The 17,532-nt window shown below is 41.4% G+C and overlaps 3 protein-coding genes across 3 annotated transcripts; 2 read left to right on the forward strand and 1 right to left on the reverse strand.

Annotated features, from left to right (window-relative positions):
- Positions 1–654: 654 nt before the first annotated feature.
- Positions 655–7,243, forward strand: LOC149587407 (uncharacterized). The gene is made up of 7 exons (XM_089863579.1): positions 655–794; positions 881–952; positions 1,689–1,820; positions 1,911–2,047; positions 2,985–3,073; positions 3,795–4,508; positions 6,276–7,243. Exons 1-7 carry the CDS (start codon positions 747–749, stop codon positions 7,241–7,243), a joined length of 2,160 nt encoding a protein of 719 aa, XP_089719705.1. The 5' UTR covers positions 655–746.
- A 5,238-nt stretch (positions 7,244–12,481) lies between these two features.
- LOC149587408 (uncharacterized) lies at positions 12,482–15,105 on the forward strand. The gene is made up of 2 exons (XM_089863582.1): positions 12,482–13,499; positions 13,574–15,105. Exon 1 carries the CDS (start codon positions 12,482–12,484, stop codon positions 13,073–13,075), a length of 594 nt encoding a protein of 197 aa, XP_089719708.1. The 3' UTR covers positions 13,076–13,499; positions 13,574–15,105.
- A 421-nt stretch (positions 15,106–15,526) lies between these two features.
- LOC149587409 (uncharacterized) lies at positions 15,527–17,369 on the reverse strand. Its single transcript, XM_089863437.1, has 2 exons — positions 16,802–17,369; positions 15,527–16,726 (listed from the first exon to the last, which is right to left on the reverse strand). Exons 1-2 carry the CDS (start codon positions 16,913–16,915, stop codon positions 15,527–15,529), a joined length of 1,314 nt encoding a protein of 437 aa, XP_089719563.1. The 5' UTR covers positions 16,916–17,369.
- Between the last annotated feature and the right edge of the window lie 163 nt (positions 17,370–17,532).

Below are 17,532 nucleotides of genomic sequence, written 5' to 3' on the forward strand. Positions count from 1 at the left end.
ACTAATATCGGACGCTGACGTCCAAGAAGCCATTAATGAAATCCGCCCAAAGAAGTCCGCGGGTCTTGATGAGATTCCAGGGTTCATAGTGAGGCTGCTCTGAAGTCTTTGTACCATTACTTAGACATATATACAACCTATCCCTAAGTACTGGGATATATATAATACTATAAAAAAAACTGTGCCTGCTTAATTGAAACGGTTGAATCTATAGAGTGCTACCACGAACTTTGTAGTGACGTCACATGCTCTTATCTCTTACCTTTTCAGACGACCATATTGGCAGTCGCGAGACGTCGTCAGCTTGGGCAATACAAATTCGGGATCCAATATTGACGTCACAGTTTTCCCCCCCTAGCTTCGTGGTAGCACACTATAGCATCACAATGTATTTTTTTCTCGAAACCATTCTTTATTTGCAGAATTACCCCAATATCCCCCGAATACTGAAATTCTCCTATGCGTCGTCTGCTAAAATATTCTAAATGACTTTTGACTTCGCGCCGAAGCCCGAATGCCACTATAAACGCGTGCAGCAAAAAGCGTGATCGAGTCGGCTGTGGTAATTTAGAATGTTTTAGCAGACGATGCACAGGAGGATTTCTACTATTTCAGAATTTTTAACAACGTGTGGCGTTTCTGTCTGCTCTCACAATTTTTTTTTTGAAAACACTGGAATTGATTGTCGCGAAAGGATTTGTTTATTTATACAATAGCTCCAGTTTGAAAAGTTAGACATTTTCGAAATGAGTTTCATTACTTTCATAAATCTTCAAATGGTGACACTTAAAGAGGTACTTGAGAAGTTATTGGACTATTCCGTAATTTCCATTGTTTAAAAAGAAATTTTAAAATTCGCAAAACTGGAATTTGTTTTTAGGAAATGGAGGAGGATGATTGTGACTATGATCACTTGAGCAAAGATGATCAAATCAAGGAACTGAAAGCCAAGGTAAGTTTCAAGCCCAGTGTTTTGGTTGGAACAAGATTAAGCCAATACAGTGTCCCTTTCCTTTAAAGCAAGTCTCGGCTTAGACTGTGGTTTAGTTTAAACAATTGGCACTAGATGCTCCCATGGTTGAGGGGTGGAGTCGACTTTCCTTATCAAAGGCTAGTTCTAGCTCCGCCCTTGTGGATGGCTGATTGGTTCCTGCCTTTGGTCGCGTAAAATAGAGACTTGGCAATACCAAGTCATGCAACGTCAGGCTACCTTCCACTAGTGCTAAAAAACATACCGGGAGGAGGGGCTTATGTAGCTTTCATTCTGTTAAAAAACATACCATAATGGCGCTGGGGCGGAGTTAAGGCCAAATTGCCAAGTCCCTATTGGTGTCTAGGATGTTAATCAGCGTGCTAGGAGAGCCACAGGAGCTGAAATTTGCTTTAAAGTAGAAATCACAATAGAAAAACCTTAAGTAAACCAATGTTTATTGGTGGGTGATTAGAAACACGAGCCTCATTTGTAGCTTTATTAGAGGGCGCCACAAGAGCCTCGTGGGAGCTCTAAGCCTACACAGACAAACTGCAGACTTGCTTTTATAGTTCTTGCAAAGCTACTGCGCCTTCAAGCATCCAGTGGTGCCCTTTAAGAACGAAACCAAATGAGCCCCCCCCCTTTTTGTCCGTGTCATTGCTTGACACTTTAAAGGACATTCTACAAATAAGAAAGTCCAATTTTTTTTTTACAGTGTAATGGTTTAATTTCAAACGTGAATAAAGAGAAAATGAATATTTTAATTACGATAAATAAGAAAGTGGACGAAATTGGAAGGCTCAATGGGGTCATTCAAGAGTTGGAAAATAAAATCAAAGATCTGATGGTTTGTGACATATTTCATTGTTGATGTGAAAGAGTATCAGGTCAAAAGTATCACCTAAGTTTGAATTATTTATACTTGTTTAAAACATAGGAGGAAAGAGGAATGCATCAAAGAGGCAACAATGGATGCGTGAAATTAGAACCTGTTGAAAATGATTCAGGATTGAATGGCCAGGATTTATTTCATCCAATTGTGATAAAGCAACAAACAGAAGAACAAATACAAAGGTATTTAAAGCAGAAACCAATGAGAACTTGTCTACGAGGGCGGAGCTAAAACTAGCCTTTGCTAATTATGCTTAGCGGGCCAGTCAACTCCACCCTTCGACTATGGGAGCATCTAGTGCTATTTCTCTAAACTCAACCACAGCCAAGTCTCGACTGTGGTTAAGTTTAAGCTCAATTGTAATTTTTCATTTAACTGAATAATTCGCGTCAATAAAACTACAATCGTTAAGCCTTGCCACGAGACTCGTGAATAAAATAAAAAAAAGTATTTAATTCTTCGAAAGAAGTGTACTAGCACAAAGCGGCTGGGTACTTGTAACATGATTCTTCCCAACATCATTTTACATTTGGAGCAAGGTTACTAAATCCAAATCACATACGCGATAATCGTTCCCTCGTCAATCGTCATTACTGTATTAGCGCTTAATTATTTGCCAAGGCTCATGCGCTTGGTCCCACGTTAAGACGAGGTTTGTGGGATGAACACTGAGGATTTAGTGCCAAGCCGTTATATAATTCACCATAGCATGGTGCGATGCGCATCTTAAAGGGTCTGTAATGGCGGCATCAGGGGGTGGGTATGAATTATTAAAAGTTCGTCACAGGCACGTGATTGGGGAAAGGCGAGGTTCAAAGAAGCTTAATTAGTTGGTTTTATTTCAAAAACGTCCACTTCAGGGAATTGGTTCTGCAATCTGGCTAAAACATTGACTAGGTGTCCAGTTCCATTTTGAGTCTTTGGCGTCACGTGGTATTTGTGACTTTTTTGTTGACGAGAGCAAACAAATAGATTGAACCCGGGAAGAATCATGTTATATAACCAAAGTATTAAGAGGATACAGAGTGCCATCCTTCTTTTATTATCCCCTTCTGTCGAAATGTATTAATCTTTTATTACTGTTGCTATATCAGTTTTGACGGTTTTTTATTTGCGTAGTTCGCTAAGTATACCAGCTGAGATACCCAGCAACATTTACCAAAGTCTGCTCAAAGTGGAAGATACGAACCCCGAGCAATCTGGTATGGGTAGGGTTTGACACAACCTAATGTTGTGCTCGTTTAATAAAACTATATATCATCAGGAGTTCATAATAACCGCCCTTCGGGGGGAAGTACGAAACTTGCCATAGAGCTAATGGTAAAAATCGCGAACAACAAGATTTTGTCGTTGCGCATATAAAGGACTAGCCTGTTGATGGACATACAACTTTACAGTAGATTGTAGTATTATCTATACTCCTTGGTTTTCGTTCCAAAAATGGCGAGTATGTGGACGTAGAAACACGATGGAATTCTTATATTAAAGATACTGGGAATCAATTTGTCCATACCGTTTTAATTTAACCACGGAATTCTCACACATATCAAAAGAAAACATTAATGACTATCGTTTAAATGTTTTGTAGAATACTAGGAACCATCGCAAAGCCAACTTCTTAGCCAAGGCTTAATGTACACCGCGGCTGCCCGCGCGCCGCGCCGACAGACGTGAGACGCGACTCGCCGCACTCGTGAGCCATTTTCGCTCCCAAAATCACAAGATAAAAATAGTGCTAACCCGGAATATGGGAAATTAATGCGCGTGGGGTAACTATTTCTTTGGGAGCTAAGCGGTGTATAAATCCGCTGAGCTTTACGGCGAAACTTTGTTGTTACGGGCTTTTTAACTAGTTTCGTACTTCCCCCCCGAAGGGGGGTTATTATGAACTCCTGATATTATGTTTATTTTTTCGTTTTAATCATCAAGGTTCATTGGTAAAAGCTGAAGGTGATTGCAATGTCCAAGACACACTGACTAAAGAAGGTATTAAGGAGAAGATTGACGAAGGAAACACCATAACTAAAACTACCTCAAAAAAGTCTAAAAACGCGGGTCTTGGAACGCGAATTATGAAACTGTGTATTCCTAAACTAAAATACAGTGACTGTGTTCCTTATTTACCAAACCTTGAGATCGAAAAGCAGTTAAAAATGTCTCCTCTCCCAACAACGGATTCGCAACTAAAACCTCCTGAAAACCTTCTTAAAACTATTGACAATTCTTATCCTAAATCACAAATTTCCTTGACAAAGAGAGAAAGTGAGAATATTTCAACTCGATCCAAGAAATTGTGTCTCGAAGAACATTGGGAATTGTCAAGGAATTCGCTAAGTGACCAATCCGAAACCACCTTGACAGATTCGAAGAAAACTGATGATGGACAAAATCAAACTATGAAACAGTGCTTGCCAAAACTGAACTATGTTGATTTGAGTTCATTGAAAGTGCCGTTGTATGTTTGTAAACCTGAGCCCGATTCCAACGAACCATCGGAATTGACCCCCGTCTCTATGGAAAGCGATTCACCAAAAGTACCAATTGAAGTTGAAGGTAATACTAAAGTGTCCAGATCTGATACATTCGGAAGTAGCTCTTCAAATACTTCAGAAAGTAATTCATCTTCTGCTAGTTCGGAAATTGGTAAGTCATTTTTTATGCTTAAAGACTCATCAGCAACGACTTTCGGGACTGGAACAGATTCAAAAATCGTGTAAATGTACCCACATACAAAAGGGTCCTCACCAAAAACAGTGTATATATTTCCAAATTTTCTAGTGGTAACTCCCTAACAGGTTTTTAACTCCGCACAAAAATTAATGTTGTCCGTCCGTTCTTTCCCTCTTTTATTCCCGGGATTTTTCAACCTCTTCCTCAATAATTGAATTGATTCTTTACGCCTAAGATAAAGAAAAGGAGACAAATGTATCCAGTTCACTCCATAGATATGCTAACGCCACATAAAGGAACTCACTTCCCAATTTAAGTCAGCTCTGAAACGGTACCTCAAGTTATAATATATAATGCCCCGTATGTGCCCATTTATTTAACTTTTCTTTTCCGGAGCTGTAAGGTTTTCCCCTAAACCCTAGCTCGGAATTCCCCCACAGGAACAAAAAAAAAAAAAAAAAAAAAAAAAAAAAAAAAAGCTATAAAATAAAGGATAACTTCATGTAACAACTCGGGTAACAATTATACTGTAAAAAGCCGCTACCCGGCCACCCTGGCTTCCTAAATAACCAAATCAAAGTCACGATATTTTTGATAAGAACAAAGATGTATAATAATGATAGAGTCAAAGAATATTGGTTATTAATTAGGAAAAGGACTTAATTTATAACATAATTGTTCAATTGGCAATTGAATGAGAACAAAAGCCAGACTTGGCTCTACATGGGATCTCAGAACGTTTTACGGCGGAGAGGGCACGAAGCGAGGCTTGGCCCATTTTTGTACATGTTAATGTTTTTCATAGGATCTCACTTCTTTTTGTAGACCTTCTCGTTATACTTCGGTAGTTATATTAAAACAAGACTTCGTTTGCCAATATAATCGCTAACGTTTGTCCATATTTACGTTGACTTGCCCCTTTCGACCCGCAGAGAATATACAATAAAGATTGTACGCGATATCCTAATAAAAGAATGTAGCATCAGTTACGACACATTTCTTTTAAACTACTACTCCTATTAGCTTTAATATATATTTAACTTTCGGTTAACTTTGGACCATTACATCCTTTCATCAAGAACACACACTATTTCTGTTGAAAAGACGGCAGCGCCATCTAGTTTTAAAATAAAGAACTAAAGAACAATTTTATAAAAATTTCGGGATGTTTTAATTTTTCTGTCCTTTATAAAATAAATGAAAACTAAATCATGAATTTTAAGTTTCTATCTCCCCTAGAAGTACCTTTGAATTTTATGATCGGTGAGTGAGTGAGTGACAAAATAAGGTAAATTTCACCAGCGATATTTCGAAAAGTATATAGGGTAGGAACTTGAAATTTGGAAACTAAAGCTAGGATTGACAGTCCTCGCGGCAAGCAAAATTTCAGACTTTTACCTGTACCCATCACGAAGTTACAGTGGGCTTAAAAGTGCCACGAGTTGCTTCGAGAAAAGGATGTCAGTGCTCGACTTGGCTGGCTTGGGACCTTCAGTATTTTCTTAATAACTGGCAACCATTTAGTTTCCACTTTCTGATAGGAAAGGATAGGCTGGGCTAGGTAAAATCTTCGGAGACAGTCGTCTCGATTCAGAGCGGTGTTATTTTTGTTTCGCGAAATTGTTTTCTTAAACTTTGCGTCATTTTAATCCTCGGCATGTAATTTTTTATCAAGTGCCCTTGCACAGTACTGTGTTTGATTCAAATTGTAAGAAGTTTCACTTTGTTTGCTTTCTGTAGAAATATCCGAGAAGCAGTGTTCAACACTACGTAAATATTCTCCTGAAAATAAAAGTGGTCGTAAACGTCACATTCCAAAGGGTACTGATGAAAAACACTTCAAATGTGATCAGTGTGACTATACTAGCACTGCGAAAAGTCATTTTAACAGACATCAGCGCATTCACAGTGGTGAAAAGCCCTTCAATTGTGATCAGTGCGACTATACCAGTACGTGGAAGTATCATTTGATCAGGCATCAGCGCATTCATTGCGCTGAAAAACCCTTCAAATGTGATCAGTGTGATTATGCTTACACGCAGAAGAATAATCTGATCGTGCATCAACGCATTCACAGTGGTGAAAAACCATTCAAATGTGATCAGTGTGATTATGCCAGCACGCAGAAGTATTCTTTGATCGCGCATCAACGCATTCACAGTGGTGAAAAACCCTTTACGTGTGATCAGTGTGGTTATGTCAGTACCCGGAAGTATGATTTGATGATACATCAGCGCAAGCACAGTGGTGAAAGACCCTTCAAATGTGATCAGTGTGATTTTGCAAGTACGCGAAATAATGCTTTGATCAGACATCAACGCATTCACAGCGGTGAAAAACCCTTCAAATGTGATCAGTGCGACTATGCCACCACGCAGAAAAATCATTTGATCAGACATCAACGCATTCACATTGGTGAAAGACCCGTCAAATGTGATCAGTGTGATTATGCTAGCACGCAGAAGAAGAATTTGATCACGCATCAACGCATTCACAGTGGTGAAAAATCCTTCAAATGTGATCAGTGTGACTATGCCAGTACGTGGAAGCTTCATTTGATCAAACATCAGCGCATTCACAGTGGTGAAAAACCTTTCAAATGTGATCAGTGTGGTTATGCCAGCACTCAGAAGAGTAATTTGATCACACACCAACGAATTCACAGTGGTAAAAAAAAACCTTCAAATATTGTCAGTGTGATTATGTGATTAATTTGATCCGACATCAACGTAGTTATCACTTGAACTAATGAAATGAATTGTGGTAATTGCGCAATGCTTATTCTGTGCCGGATCAACACCATCGGGGACCTCTGAGCTCCAGGGCCCCTAGGCACATGCCTACAGTGCCTAGTGGGTAATCCGGCACTGCGCGTTTTCATTTTCGTTTCAAATATTACGGTTCTTGACTTTATACACTAAGAGAAAAGTTTCTGTTCATAGAAAAATTGTAAAAACCTTTCGTTACGGAATAATAAACGGACAGGATATATGGTATTATTGAATGTGGAATGTAACTAGCCTAACGTCTTAACTGGGAACTAGAAGTAATACTGTGTTTGTGTTAGTTATTTATTAAACCTCTACGAACAGTATTGAACATAACCGTTCATTTAACTATAATGAACAATATTTAGTACTACACATGGAATATCAGTAATTGTATCTTCGCTATTAAAGACTGCCATTTTGGCCAAAGTAATTGATAAATATTTTATTGCTTTGAATCTTAATTTTCTTCTTCAATTTCTTTATCGTCGTCATCACTTCTGGTGCTAGTTGGTTTTCAGCAAAAGCAAGAGAGACAACAAAATTGTTGCTAAGCTCAACTTTACAGTTTAATTCATACTTGTGGTTTTTCACTTTAGTTTCTCCGTTTGTAACAAACGAATTTGTTTATATGGCATTCCCAAACTTCCAGTTCAAGCTAAGACCATTAAATGGTCTTAGGTTCAACCATAGCCAACTAGAAAGTTACTACCTTGTTGGGTATGGTTCAAGAACTCGTATAAGATCAGCAGGAAGTTCGTTTCCAATAGGGAGAGGGCGAAGCGGAAAGTAATACGTCACACCAAGCTTTAAAACTGTTCAGTTCAGTTAAAACTAGTCCTCCAAGTTTTATTTCTCTATTGAACTAAATGATCTATAAACGCAGCCATTTTGGGGGAGGGTTCCAGATACGGCTGGTTATGTGTAACGCTAGTTACTTAAACTTAATTTAAAATGGTCAGAGTGTGTTGTTTAAAGAATTGTAGAAGTACTAACACCAAGGAAAAGTTAAGTTTCTTCCGAGTACCATGTGTTTTAACAAACCAAGGCGATAAAACGCGTAATTTATCTATGAAAAGGCGGTCCCTTTGGTTGAAAATGTTAAGCCTTGGACCTGAATCGATAACAGAGCATACAAGAATCTGTTCTAAACATTTTTCTCTGGTAAATGATTTATTAATATATCAATTGTACGAATATAGATGTTTTTGTAACAATTTTTCATTTATAGGGGCACCCTCAACCCTGTTTGATCAGACTAACCCAGACTGGATTCGAAACCTAAGTCTCTCTCGCGCTGACTAGACGGCTGCTTCAGTATTGAAGTTGTAACAATGTTTATTAATGTTTATTAATAAATGCTAAAGTTGACTCAGATCTGATCTTACTAACACTAATATCATCCAGAACACTAAAGAAAGAAACATGGTGCCAGAAGTGAGGTGAGTTAGGTGTTACACAACTTAACGTATTCGACAAACGTCCTCACACGCGTGCGGCCCTAAGGAATGGCGCAAGGAGCCGCACCCTTACCGTCGGCGATTGCCGCGTCTATACCGCCTCCTACTCCCGTGGATACTACGCCTGGAAAAGTGGCTGAAAACTGGAAGTTTTTTCATTCACAATGGCTAAACTTCGAAATCGCTACAGGACTAGATCACCAGACGGATCCTGTGAGAGTGGCAACTCTCCTCTCGGTCATGGGTAAAGATTGCTTCCAAATCTACCAGACTTTGCCTCTTATCCCAGCGCAAACGGCCACAACCACAGAGCTTCTCACAGCCCTAAGCGCTCATTTTGAACCAAAAACAAACGTCATCTACGAAAGGTTTTTGTTCTACTCTGCAAATCCAAATACAGACGAAACCATAGACCAGTATGTCCATCGACTGCGCACCCTCTCTCGGGCATGCTCATTTGGCGCTCTCCTTGATACTTTTATCAGGGACCGCATCGTTTTGGGCACCAACAACTCCCAGACGCAGTCCAAGCTCATACGAGAGTCCAATCTCACGCTCACCTCGGCGATCGACATCTGCCGCACAAACGAACTTGCCGACCAGCAGTTAAGTCGTATAAATAAACCTGACGTTTCCCCGGATATTCACGCGGTCCAAAACGCGCCGACACGATGGGGCAAGACCGATAGTATGCCTTTCGCTGCCCCTGCCGCTAAATCTCACCGCTCCCAGCAACGCAATACTCTATCCTCTGCACAGATGCTCAAAAAACCTTGTTATTTTTGCGGCACTATTCACGCTCAGGAACGAACCGCGTGTCCCGCCTATGGCGCTACGTGCTCCAAATGTCGCACCCAGAATCACTTTGCCAAATTCTGTCGGCAGAGGGCCGCGACCAAGTCTAAAAAGAATGCCAAACTCCACCATCTAGCCGATGCCAATGACGCGGAGTCTTCCGACGAATCCGTCTATACTATCGAAGACATCTCACTGGTAAATGGCAAAGGCAAACAATGGTTTGTTAATCTGACTGTGGAGGACCTGCCGCAACGATACACATTGCGCTGCCAATTAGATAGCGGTTCTAGCAGTAATATCCTTAACACTGCGGACTATGATGCACTGCCACCCATGCAAAAAACTCCCGCATCACTTAGTGACACGTCATTTACTTGCTATAACGGCTCTACACTGCCCTCTCTTGGCGTCACTACCGTGACCTGTCACTACCAAGACCGTATATACCCCTTACGCTTCCACGTTGTCAAGACTCCCAAAACGTCGATCCTGTCTGGAGCCAGCCGTATTGCCCTGGGTTTAATGACTATCCAGGTAGACTCTAATCCTACGGTCCATGCTCTCACTCGCAATGAGCCTTCCAGCCTTACTAAGGATCGCATTCTCAAGGAGTACGCGGATGTATTCGAAGGTCTGGGATGCCTGGAAGGCGATTGTCATCTTGAAGTCGACACCACTTTTCAACCAGTCCAGCACCGTCCGCGCAAGGTCCCCGTAGCCTTGCGCGAGGAACTACAAACCCACATCGCTGACCTGGTCTCCCGTGGGGTCCTTGAAAAGGTGACCGTACCATCTCCATGGATCTCCAGCATGGTTGCGGTTCGTCGGAAAGGGATCAGGATTTGTCTTGATCCGAAGGATCTCAACCGCGCTCTAAAACGGCCGAACTATCCACTTCCTACCATCGAGGAAATACTCCCACGGTTAAACAATGCCAAAGTGTTTTCCGTCCTTGATGCCAAGGATGGATTTTGGCAGGTCAAGTTCGATTCGGAAAGCAGCCAGCTGACCACGTTCTGGACACCTTTCGGCCGGTATAAGTGGCTCCGAATGCCGTTTGGCCTCTCCACGGCTCCCGAGGAGTTTCAGAGGCGCCAGCACGAACTCTTGGAAGGTCTCCCTGGAGTTGAAGACATATACGATGACATTCTCGTTTTGGGATATGGCGATACCATGGATGAGGCACTTCGTAATCACGACGAAAATCTGATCCGGCTACTGGACAGAGCTCGTGCCAAGAATTTAAGGTTGAATAAAGACAAGCTGCGCCTGCGCCTCCCGGAAGTCACCTACATTGGCCATATACTTTCCGCGGAAGGCGTCAAGCCTGATCCAGCGAAAATCACCGCGGTCGTGGAGATGAAGCCTCCCGAAAATCTCACAGCTCTCCGTAGCTTCATCGGGTTCACTAACTACTTGGCCAAGTTTTTACCGAAACTATCAGACTACCTCGAACCTCTACGACAACTAACACATCAAGGAGCGGATTGGACCTGTGGTAAACCGCAGACCCAAGCTTTTGCCGCCATAAAAAACTTGTGGTTAGTTTTCCCGTACTACGATACTACAATGCTAAGGAGCCCGTCACCGTCCAATGCAGCGAAATTGGGCTCGGTGCCACCATTCTTCAAAATGACCAACCGGTCGTCTTTGCGTCCCGTACCCTTACACCTACAGAACGTCGGTACGCGCAAATTGAAAAAGAATGTCTGAGTATCGTCTTCGCGTGCCAACGTTTTCACCAATATCTTTGCGGGCACCCCCACATCATAGTAGAGACAGACCATAAGCCTCTAGAATATATCTGGAAGAAACCACTACTTTCCGCACCCAAACGCCTGCAAAGCATGTTTCTCAAGCTCCAACACTATAATCTCACCGTAACATACAAAAAAGGCCCCGACATGCTGATCGCCGATTGCCTCTCTAGAGTCACAATACCGTCCCCCCATCAAGCGGACGAACGTGATACTCACTCGGATTGCTTGGTATTCTCGCTCCAGGAAGAAAACCGCTTTAATACATTCCTAGAAGACATTGACCATGCTGACCATGTTCAGGTCACCAACCGGCATCTAGACAAAATTCGCCGTCTCACCAAGGAAGACCCCTCATTACAAAAACTCGCCTCGCTAATCAAACAAGGCTTCCCGAGCCGCATGGCTAAAATCCCACCAGAGCTCCGTGTATATTACTCCTTTCGTGAAGAGCTTACCCTTGATCAAGGGATAATCTACAAAGGCCCTCGGGTGGTCATTCCGAAGTCGATGCACGCGGTAACTATGGACATACGCCATGCTAGTCATGTTGGCGTGGCCGCCTGCATGCGCAAAGCTAGAGAAGCCGTATACTGGCCGGGCATGGAAGAAAACATTCGGGACCTCGTCACCAAATGCGACACCTGCAATGAATTTCAACGAGCGCAGTGCAAGGAACCACTGCTGCCTCTACGTCTCCAGGAATTGCCATGGCAAAATATATCCATGGATCTTTTCACGATCGACGCGAACTCAAGAAAATACCTCATCTCTGTTGACACATACTCAGACTTTTTAGAACTAGATCCCCTCCCGGATAGCCAAGCGGACACCGTGGTCGAAATCTGCAAACGCCAGTTTGCTCGGTATGGTATTCCGGAAACCGTTCTGACGGACAATGGACCGCCCTTTAACAGCCAGGCATTTCGAGAATTTGCAGATCTATGGGGGTTTACACATAAGACGTCCTCACCCTATTATCCCCGCGGTAACGGCAAGGCTGAGTCTGCTGTCAAAATCGCAAAGTCTCTCCTCAAAAAACTCGAACACACCCAGCGCGATTTCTACCTTGCGCTGCTCGAATGGCGAACAACGCCCACTGAAGCCGTCCACGCGTAACCGCACAACGACTGATGTCCCGTCGGACCCGATCCCAACTGCCCATGGCGAAATCACATCTCAAACCGCAGGTCGTAAAAGACGTCACCGCTACCCTCCATCACAAACGGCAGACTACTAAGCTGACCTACGACCAGCGCACACGCCAGCTTTCCCCTCTTACACAAGGTGATCCCGTTTGGGTCAAGCCGCCTCCGTCTACCAAGACTCCGACCTGGTCCAAGGGCCTCATCATAGGTCAAGTGGCAGAACGCTCCTACTTGGTGCGGATTGGCGACCGCACTTACCGCCGCAACAGGATTGTTTTACGTCCCGCATCGACGCCCTTCGATGCAGTTTCTCAGGAGTTACACCGTCCACCCATCATGACCGACCTCCGTCCCTGCTGCTCCAGCCCGACACCCCCCGTTGTCGTTCCTCCCGTCCGGCGGCACCGTCTCCCTCTGCGCCCAGTTCCTTTCCCTCCCGCTACTCCGCCTCGCCAGTTTGCTCCCTCGCCGTCGTCTGCTACCCCCTCTCCTTCCTCCCCAGCTTCCCTCCGTCCAGTTCCGCCCCGGCCTGGCACTCCTCCCAGTTTGGCCTCCCGTCCATGTCGCCAGCCCCGTCTCCCTCCACGCCTCAAGGACTTTGTCCTGTAATCTTGCGTGTTTGGTCAATTTCCTGTTTTTTTTTATCTGTTTATTTGCATTTTTCTTATTTTGTTATATTATTTTCTGGGTTTTGGGTTTCACACAAAAAAAAATGGGTTTCTGGTCTTTAAAAATAAAAAAATAAAAAAAAATAAAGAAAGATGTTTCGGTGCTATAGCTTCCGTCCAGCCCTTTAACTTGGCTGCCCGTTTTTCATGCAAGCTGATATACAGCCCTGGCAGAACCACTCGCGTCTCTCGCGCTGACTAGACGGCTGCTTCAGTATCGAAGTTGTAACAATGTTTATGAACTATTAATAAATGCTAAAGACTCAGATCTGATATTACTAACACTAATATCATCCAGAACACTAAAGAAAGGAACAGTACTGTAATGGAAAACGAAGACTCTGGGATTTTAACTACGAGTATCGGTAATATTTTCAGAAAACTATTATCGGAGGAAAAGGAGCACATTCTTAATTAAATTTTTTTGAACTATGATAAGATTTTAGTTCCGAATCATCACTACATGAGTCGCTTCATGCTGTAGCTGCAACTGGAATGCGAAACTTAAGCAACATTTCAGAGGACATGCATTCAAAGTGTTGTAACGACAAAAATAACCAATGCATGCCAAATGTTACGGATAATAGCACTCAGTATGATGTGGACAGTACATCCCAGTATATTAGGAATGTTTATTGCAAAACCACCCAGTATATTCCAAATTTAATGGACAGTAGCGCCCAATATATTACAAATGTAGTGGACAATAGCACACAATATATTAAAACTTCAAAGTACTGTGGACAAAGGAACACAAGCTGTAGAAGAATGTGTTAATTCTAGTACACAAACCTTATTTCGAACCACTGAAATGTTTGAGCTGGAATCTGTACGTTTAGAATTAGAAAAATCTAAGAAAGAATATGCTGAAGCCTCAACAAATTTAAGTGAAGCTAAAAAAAAGCTAAATATTAGAGAGTTAGAATTACAAAGTTTACGATCCAAGATAGAGATGTTAGAAAAGGGATTAGGCAGTAACTGTTACACTGAAGATTATTTTGGTGAAGATAATGATAAAATAAAATATTTCACTGGGTTAGAATGTAAGGGGATAGTTTTGAAAATATTAAAAAGAATTGATCCCTTCTTATTCAAAGGCAAAAACGCTAAGCTCGATGGTTTTCAACAATTGATCTTAACCCTAATGAAGTTGAGGTTGTCTGTTACAAACCGAGATTTGCGATATAGGTTTAACATCTCCCCCCGAACTTCTGGTAGAATATTTTACAACACCTAAATATATTGTATAACCTCATGAAACACAACATTGTTTGGCCTGAAAGAGACATTCTTCAAGCCACAATGCCCATGTGTTTCCGTGAGAATTTTGGCAAATGTGTCGCGACAATCATAGATTGTTTTGAAATATTCATTGAAAAACCGTCAAGTATTTTAAGCAAGGCCGAGACATGGTCAAATTATAAACACCACAATACTGTCAAATATTTAATTGCAATCACCCCTCAGGGCACGGTTAGCTTTGTTTCTACTGGTTGGGGGGGGGAGAGTCAGCGATAAAATGTTAACGGAAAATTGTGGGTTTCTCAAAAATCTTTTGCCCGGTGATGTGGTTTTAGCTGATCGTGGGTTCGATATAGCGGACTCTGTTAGCATGTTCTAGGCAACAATAAAAATTCCAACATTTACAGAAGGAGTAAAGCAATTAGCACCCCAAGATGTAGAAAGCACCAGAAAAATTGCAAACGTTAGGATTCATGTTGAACGTGTCATTGGTTTACTATGACAAAAATACAAAATTTTGTCATCTAGCTTGCCGATAGAATTTCTTCACGAAACGTCAGAAAAAGAAAAAATGGCAACAATTGATAAAATTGTAACAGTAGCGTGTGGTTTAACCAACCTAACATCTCCGGTCATTCCCATGGAATAAAAGTGTAAAATTATATCCAAAATGTAACAAGTTTTTAATCATGATTATGGCATTTATTTGATTAACATGAAAATAAAAAATATCACATTTCATAAGAACTATTTAACTTTGGTCACTTTTTTTTGGCAGGCTTTTTGGCGATTTTCTTTTCTAAAAGAATTGGCTTTCTACAGTCTGGGCAATGCCATTTTCTTTTAGGAACTTGTCTTATCTTTAAGCATTTCATATGAAACCACTTGATATCACAGTTTTCATATTCACAGAGGATCATTTGGCCTGATTCTTCTTTACGGCAATAGCACCATAGTTCAGCTTTATTAACGTTTAAATCTTGGTCTTTCTTCTTTGTTGGTGAAAGAATTGGCAAAATCTGACTAGAAGGGGGAATATTGCCTTCGGCTTTCTCAATCCTGGGCATTTTATTTAGCGAAGTTATTTCTGATGTAAAGAATTTAGCAGTTAATTCAGGTAGCAATGCGCATCTGAAAAATTGTTCCGCTTTCAATTTGCATTCGTCCCATAAGGTTTCATCTCGCTCAATGCGTTCATAAAAAAGTCCACTGTCGCCCAAACGCAAAAATCAGCGTATAGAGCTTCTGACAAGAATATTTGACATTGAACTTGATAGTAATAATCGTGGTCTTTTTTTAAGCGAGGTCCACATTCATCTTTTTCTAGACATGACTTTGGATTTACATCTTTTGCAGACGTGAATCTCATAGAAAAGGGGCACTTAATCTCCAAAACCCCTTTGCCGCAACAATCACATTCAACCAGGCCGTCAGGTGAAGCACCAAGATGGGGGTAAAGCGGGTGAAGAATTAATCCACTGCATGTTAATTTAAAATTCGTATGACTATCTTTCATATATTTGTAATATTCTTGTCTCATTGTTTCTTCATGCTTAACTCCCCACCTTGTTGCCTCGTTTTCAAAACTTTTGACTCCAGGATAGCAAATGGTTTGAATAAGGGAAACTGACGGCATTGCAGGATCCGAATGACATGCCTTTCTTAAGTTCGACGCTGTAATGCGCCCAGATGTAAACCTATGCCAGTTTTTACTTTTAGATTGACTTCTTGTTTCAAACTCTACGCGGTTAGCTTGCTCTTGAGTGAAATTAATATTAACTAACTCTGAATGAGCAAGCAACTCATTGAAACTTAGCTTTGTTAGGTCTTCTTCAAAAAGTTCTGTCAGAATTATTGGATATTTTTTTTCATCCGTGCATTTTGGGATGGAATGTTTGTGATATTTTGGCAAAACCCGGAATATTGCCAAATTAGGGGACTCGGTAAAAATTTCTTCATGAAATTCTTGCACTTCTTCTCGGCTAAATTCTTTTATCTCCTTTTTTGGCATTCGAACGTTTGACTTGGGTTTCGTTGGGGTAACTCCACTGGCTGAAGCCTCAAGCGCCTTTTTCTTGCCTCGAGCGGAACTTAAATCCAATTGGCTAACAGGTGAGTAGGCTGGCTCCTTGGTGACTGGCACAACCCAATATGCCTTTTGACCAGTAACAGTTACGGATTCTCTGAATCGCACAGCAAATTCTAAATAAAACAGTAGTGCTGCCACGTGTGTGCAACACTCTCCTAATCCTGCCATACACGTGCAATGGCCAGACTTGACTGATCCAGTTTCGTCGATTACAACCCATGGTTCAAGACTTTTTTCTCTAAGCCTTTGAGAATGCATTACCTATAATTTATGTTTAAACTCAATTAAAAACGAGCTAATTTGAAACATTTAATGAGATTTTGGGAAGTGACTTACTTTGCATTTTATCAAAACATTTTTACACTCTTTGAATGTTCGAACACCAACATCACGCACAAAACCGCTGGTAAACTGGTCAAAAGCCTCCATACTTTTGTAATTTTTAAGCATTTGATGAGTATAAGGAGATACACCTGAAATTAAATAAGTATAAAGGTCAGGGAAGGCCAGTGGTGGTAATAACTTCACAGCGTCAGAATCACTTTTCTCATTACCAATAAACTTGAAATGATTTTTTTTAAGTGAGTAAGGATCTTCATTCTCTGTCACTTAATTTTTCTCTATACCGTTTCTGTACCTCTGGTTTTAAATTGTCGATGTAACTTTTATCACAGTTTGAAGACATTTCTATAAAACGCGCACTAGACAGCCTCCCCCAAAATGGCTGACAAACCGGCTGTTGTAGAAATTCAAATATATCGCTAAAAATATTTATAGATGGCGGTTGCGTCGCATCCCTAACACGTCATGGAAAAAAATCCAGACGCCCTTCGCCCTCTCCCTATTGGTGCACTTATTTGCAATGGGTTCTCATAACTTTATAAGATATGTTCCATACTTTGCAATACTAGAGACTTACTGAGAGCTAGTTCTAGAACGACAAGTGAGAATTGACTACACTCGGTTAATTTTGCAGTCCATCTTCTTATTTAGTCTATGGTAAGTCTCACAAGGCGTCCCTTTACGAGAATCAAGAACGTTTGAACTACGCCACTGCATGACAATCT

This window comes from Phalangium opilio, unplaced genomic scaffold, assembly GCF_054372755.1.
Source record: "Phalangium opilio isolate 3A_F unplaced genomic scaffold, DU_Popi_V2 ptg001170l_1, whole genome shotgun sequence".
In the NCBI taxonomy this organism is placed as follows: Eukaryota; Metazoa; Arthropoda; class Arachnida; order Opiliones; family Phalangiidae; genus Phalangium; species Phalangium opilio.

What these genes read in the sequence shown, in the direction of transcription:
- LOC149587407 (XM_089863579.1), top strand. Translation starts at nt 747, where the DNA reads ATGAGTTTCATTACTTTCATAAATCTTCAAATGGTGACACTTAAAGAG. An exon ending in AAATGGTGACACTTAAAGAG is followed by an intron (nt 795 to 880) that starts GTACTTGAGAAG and finishes ATTTGTTTTTAG; the next exon opens with GAAATGGAGGAGGATGATTG. An exon ending in TTCTGCTAGTTCGGAAATTG is followed by an intron (nt 4,509 to 6,275) that starts GTAAGTCATTTT and finishes TGCTTTCTGTAG; the next exon opens with AAATATCCGAGAAGCAGTGT.
- LOC149587408 (XM_089863582.1), top strand. Translation starts at nt 12,482, where the DNA reads ATGGCGAAATCACATCTCAAACCGCAGGTCGTAAAAGACGTCACCGCT.
- LOC149587409 (XM_089863437.1), bottom strand. Translation starts at nt 16,915, where the DNA reads ATGCTTAAAAATTACAAAAGTATGGAGGCTTTTGACCAGTTTACCAGC. An exon ending in ATGTTTTGATAAAATGCAAA is followed by an intron (nt 16,727 to 16,801) that starts GTAAGTCACTTC and finishes CATAAATTATAG; the next exon opens with GTAATGCATTCTCAAAGGCT.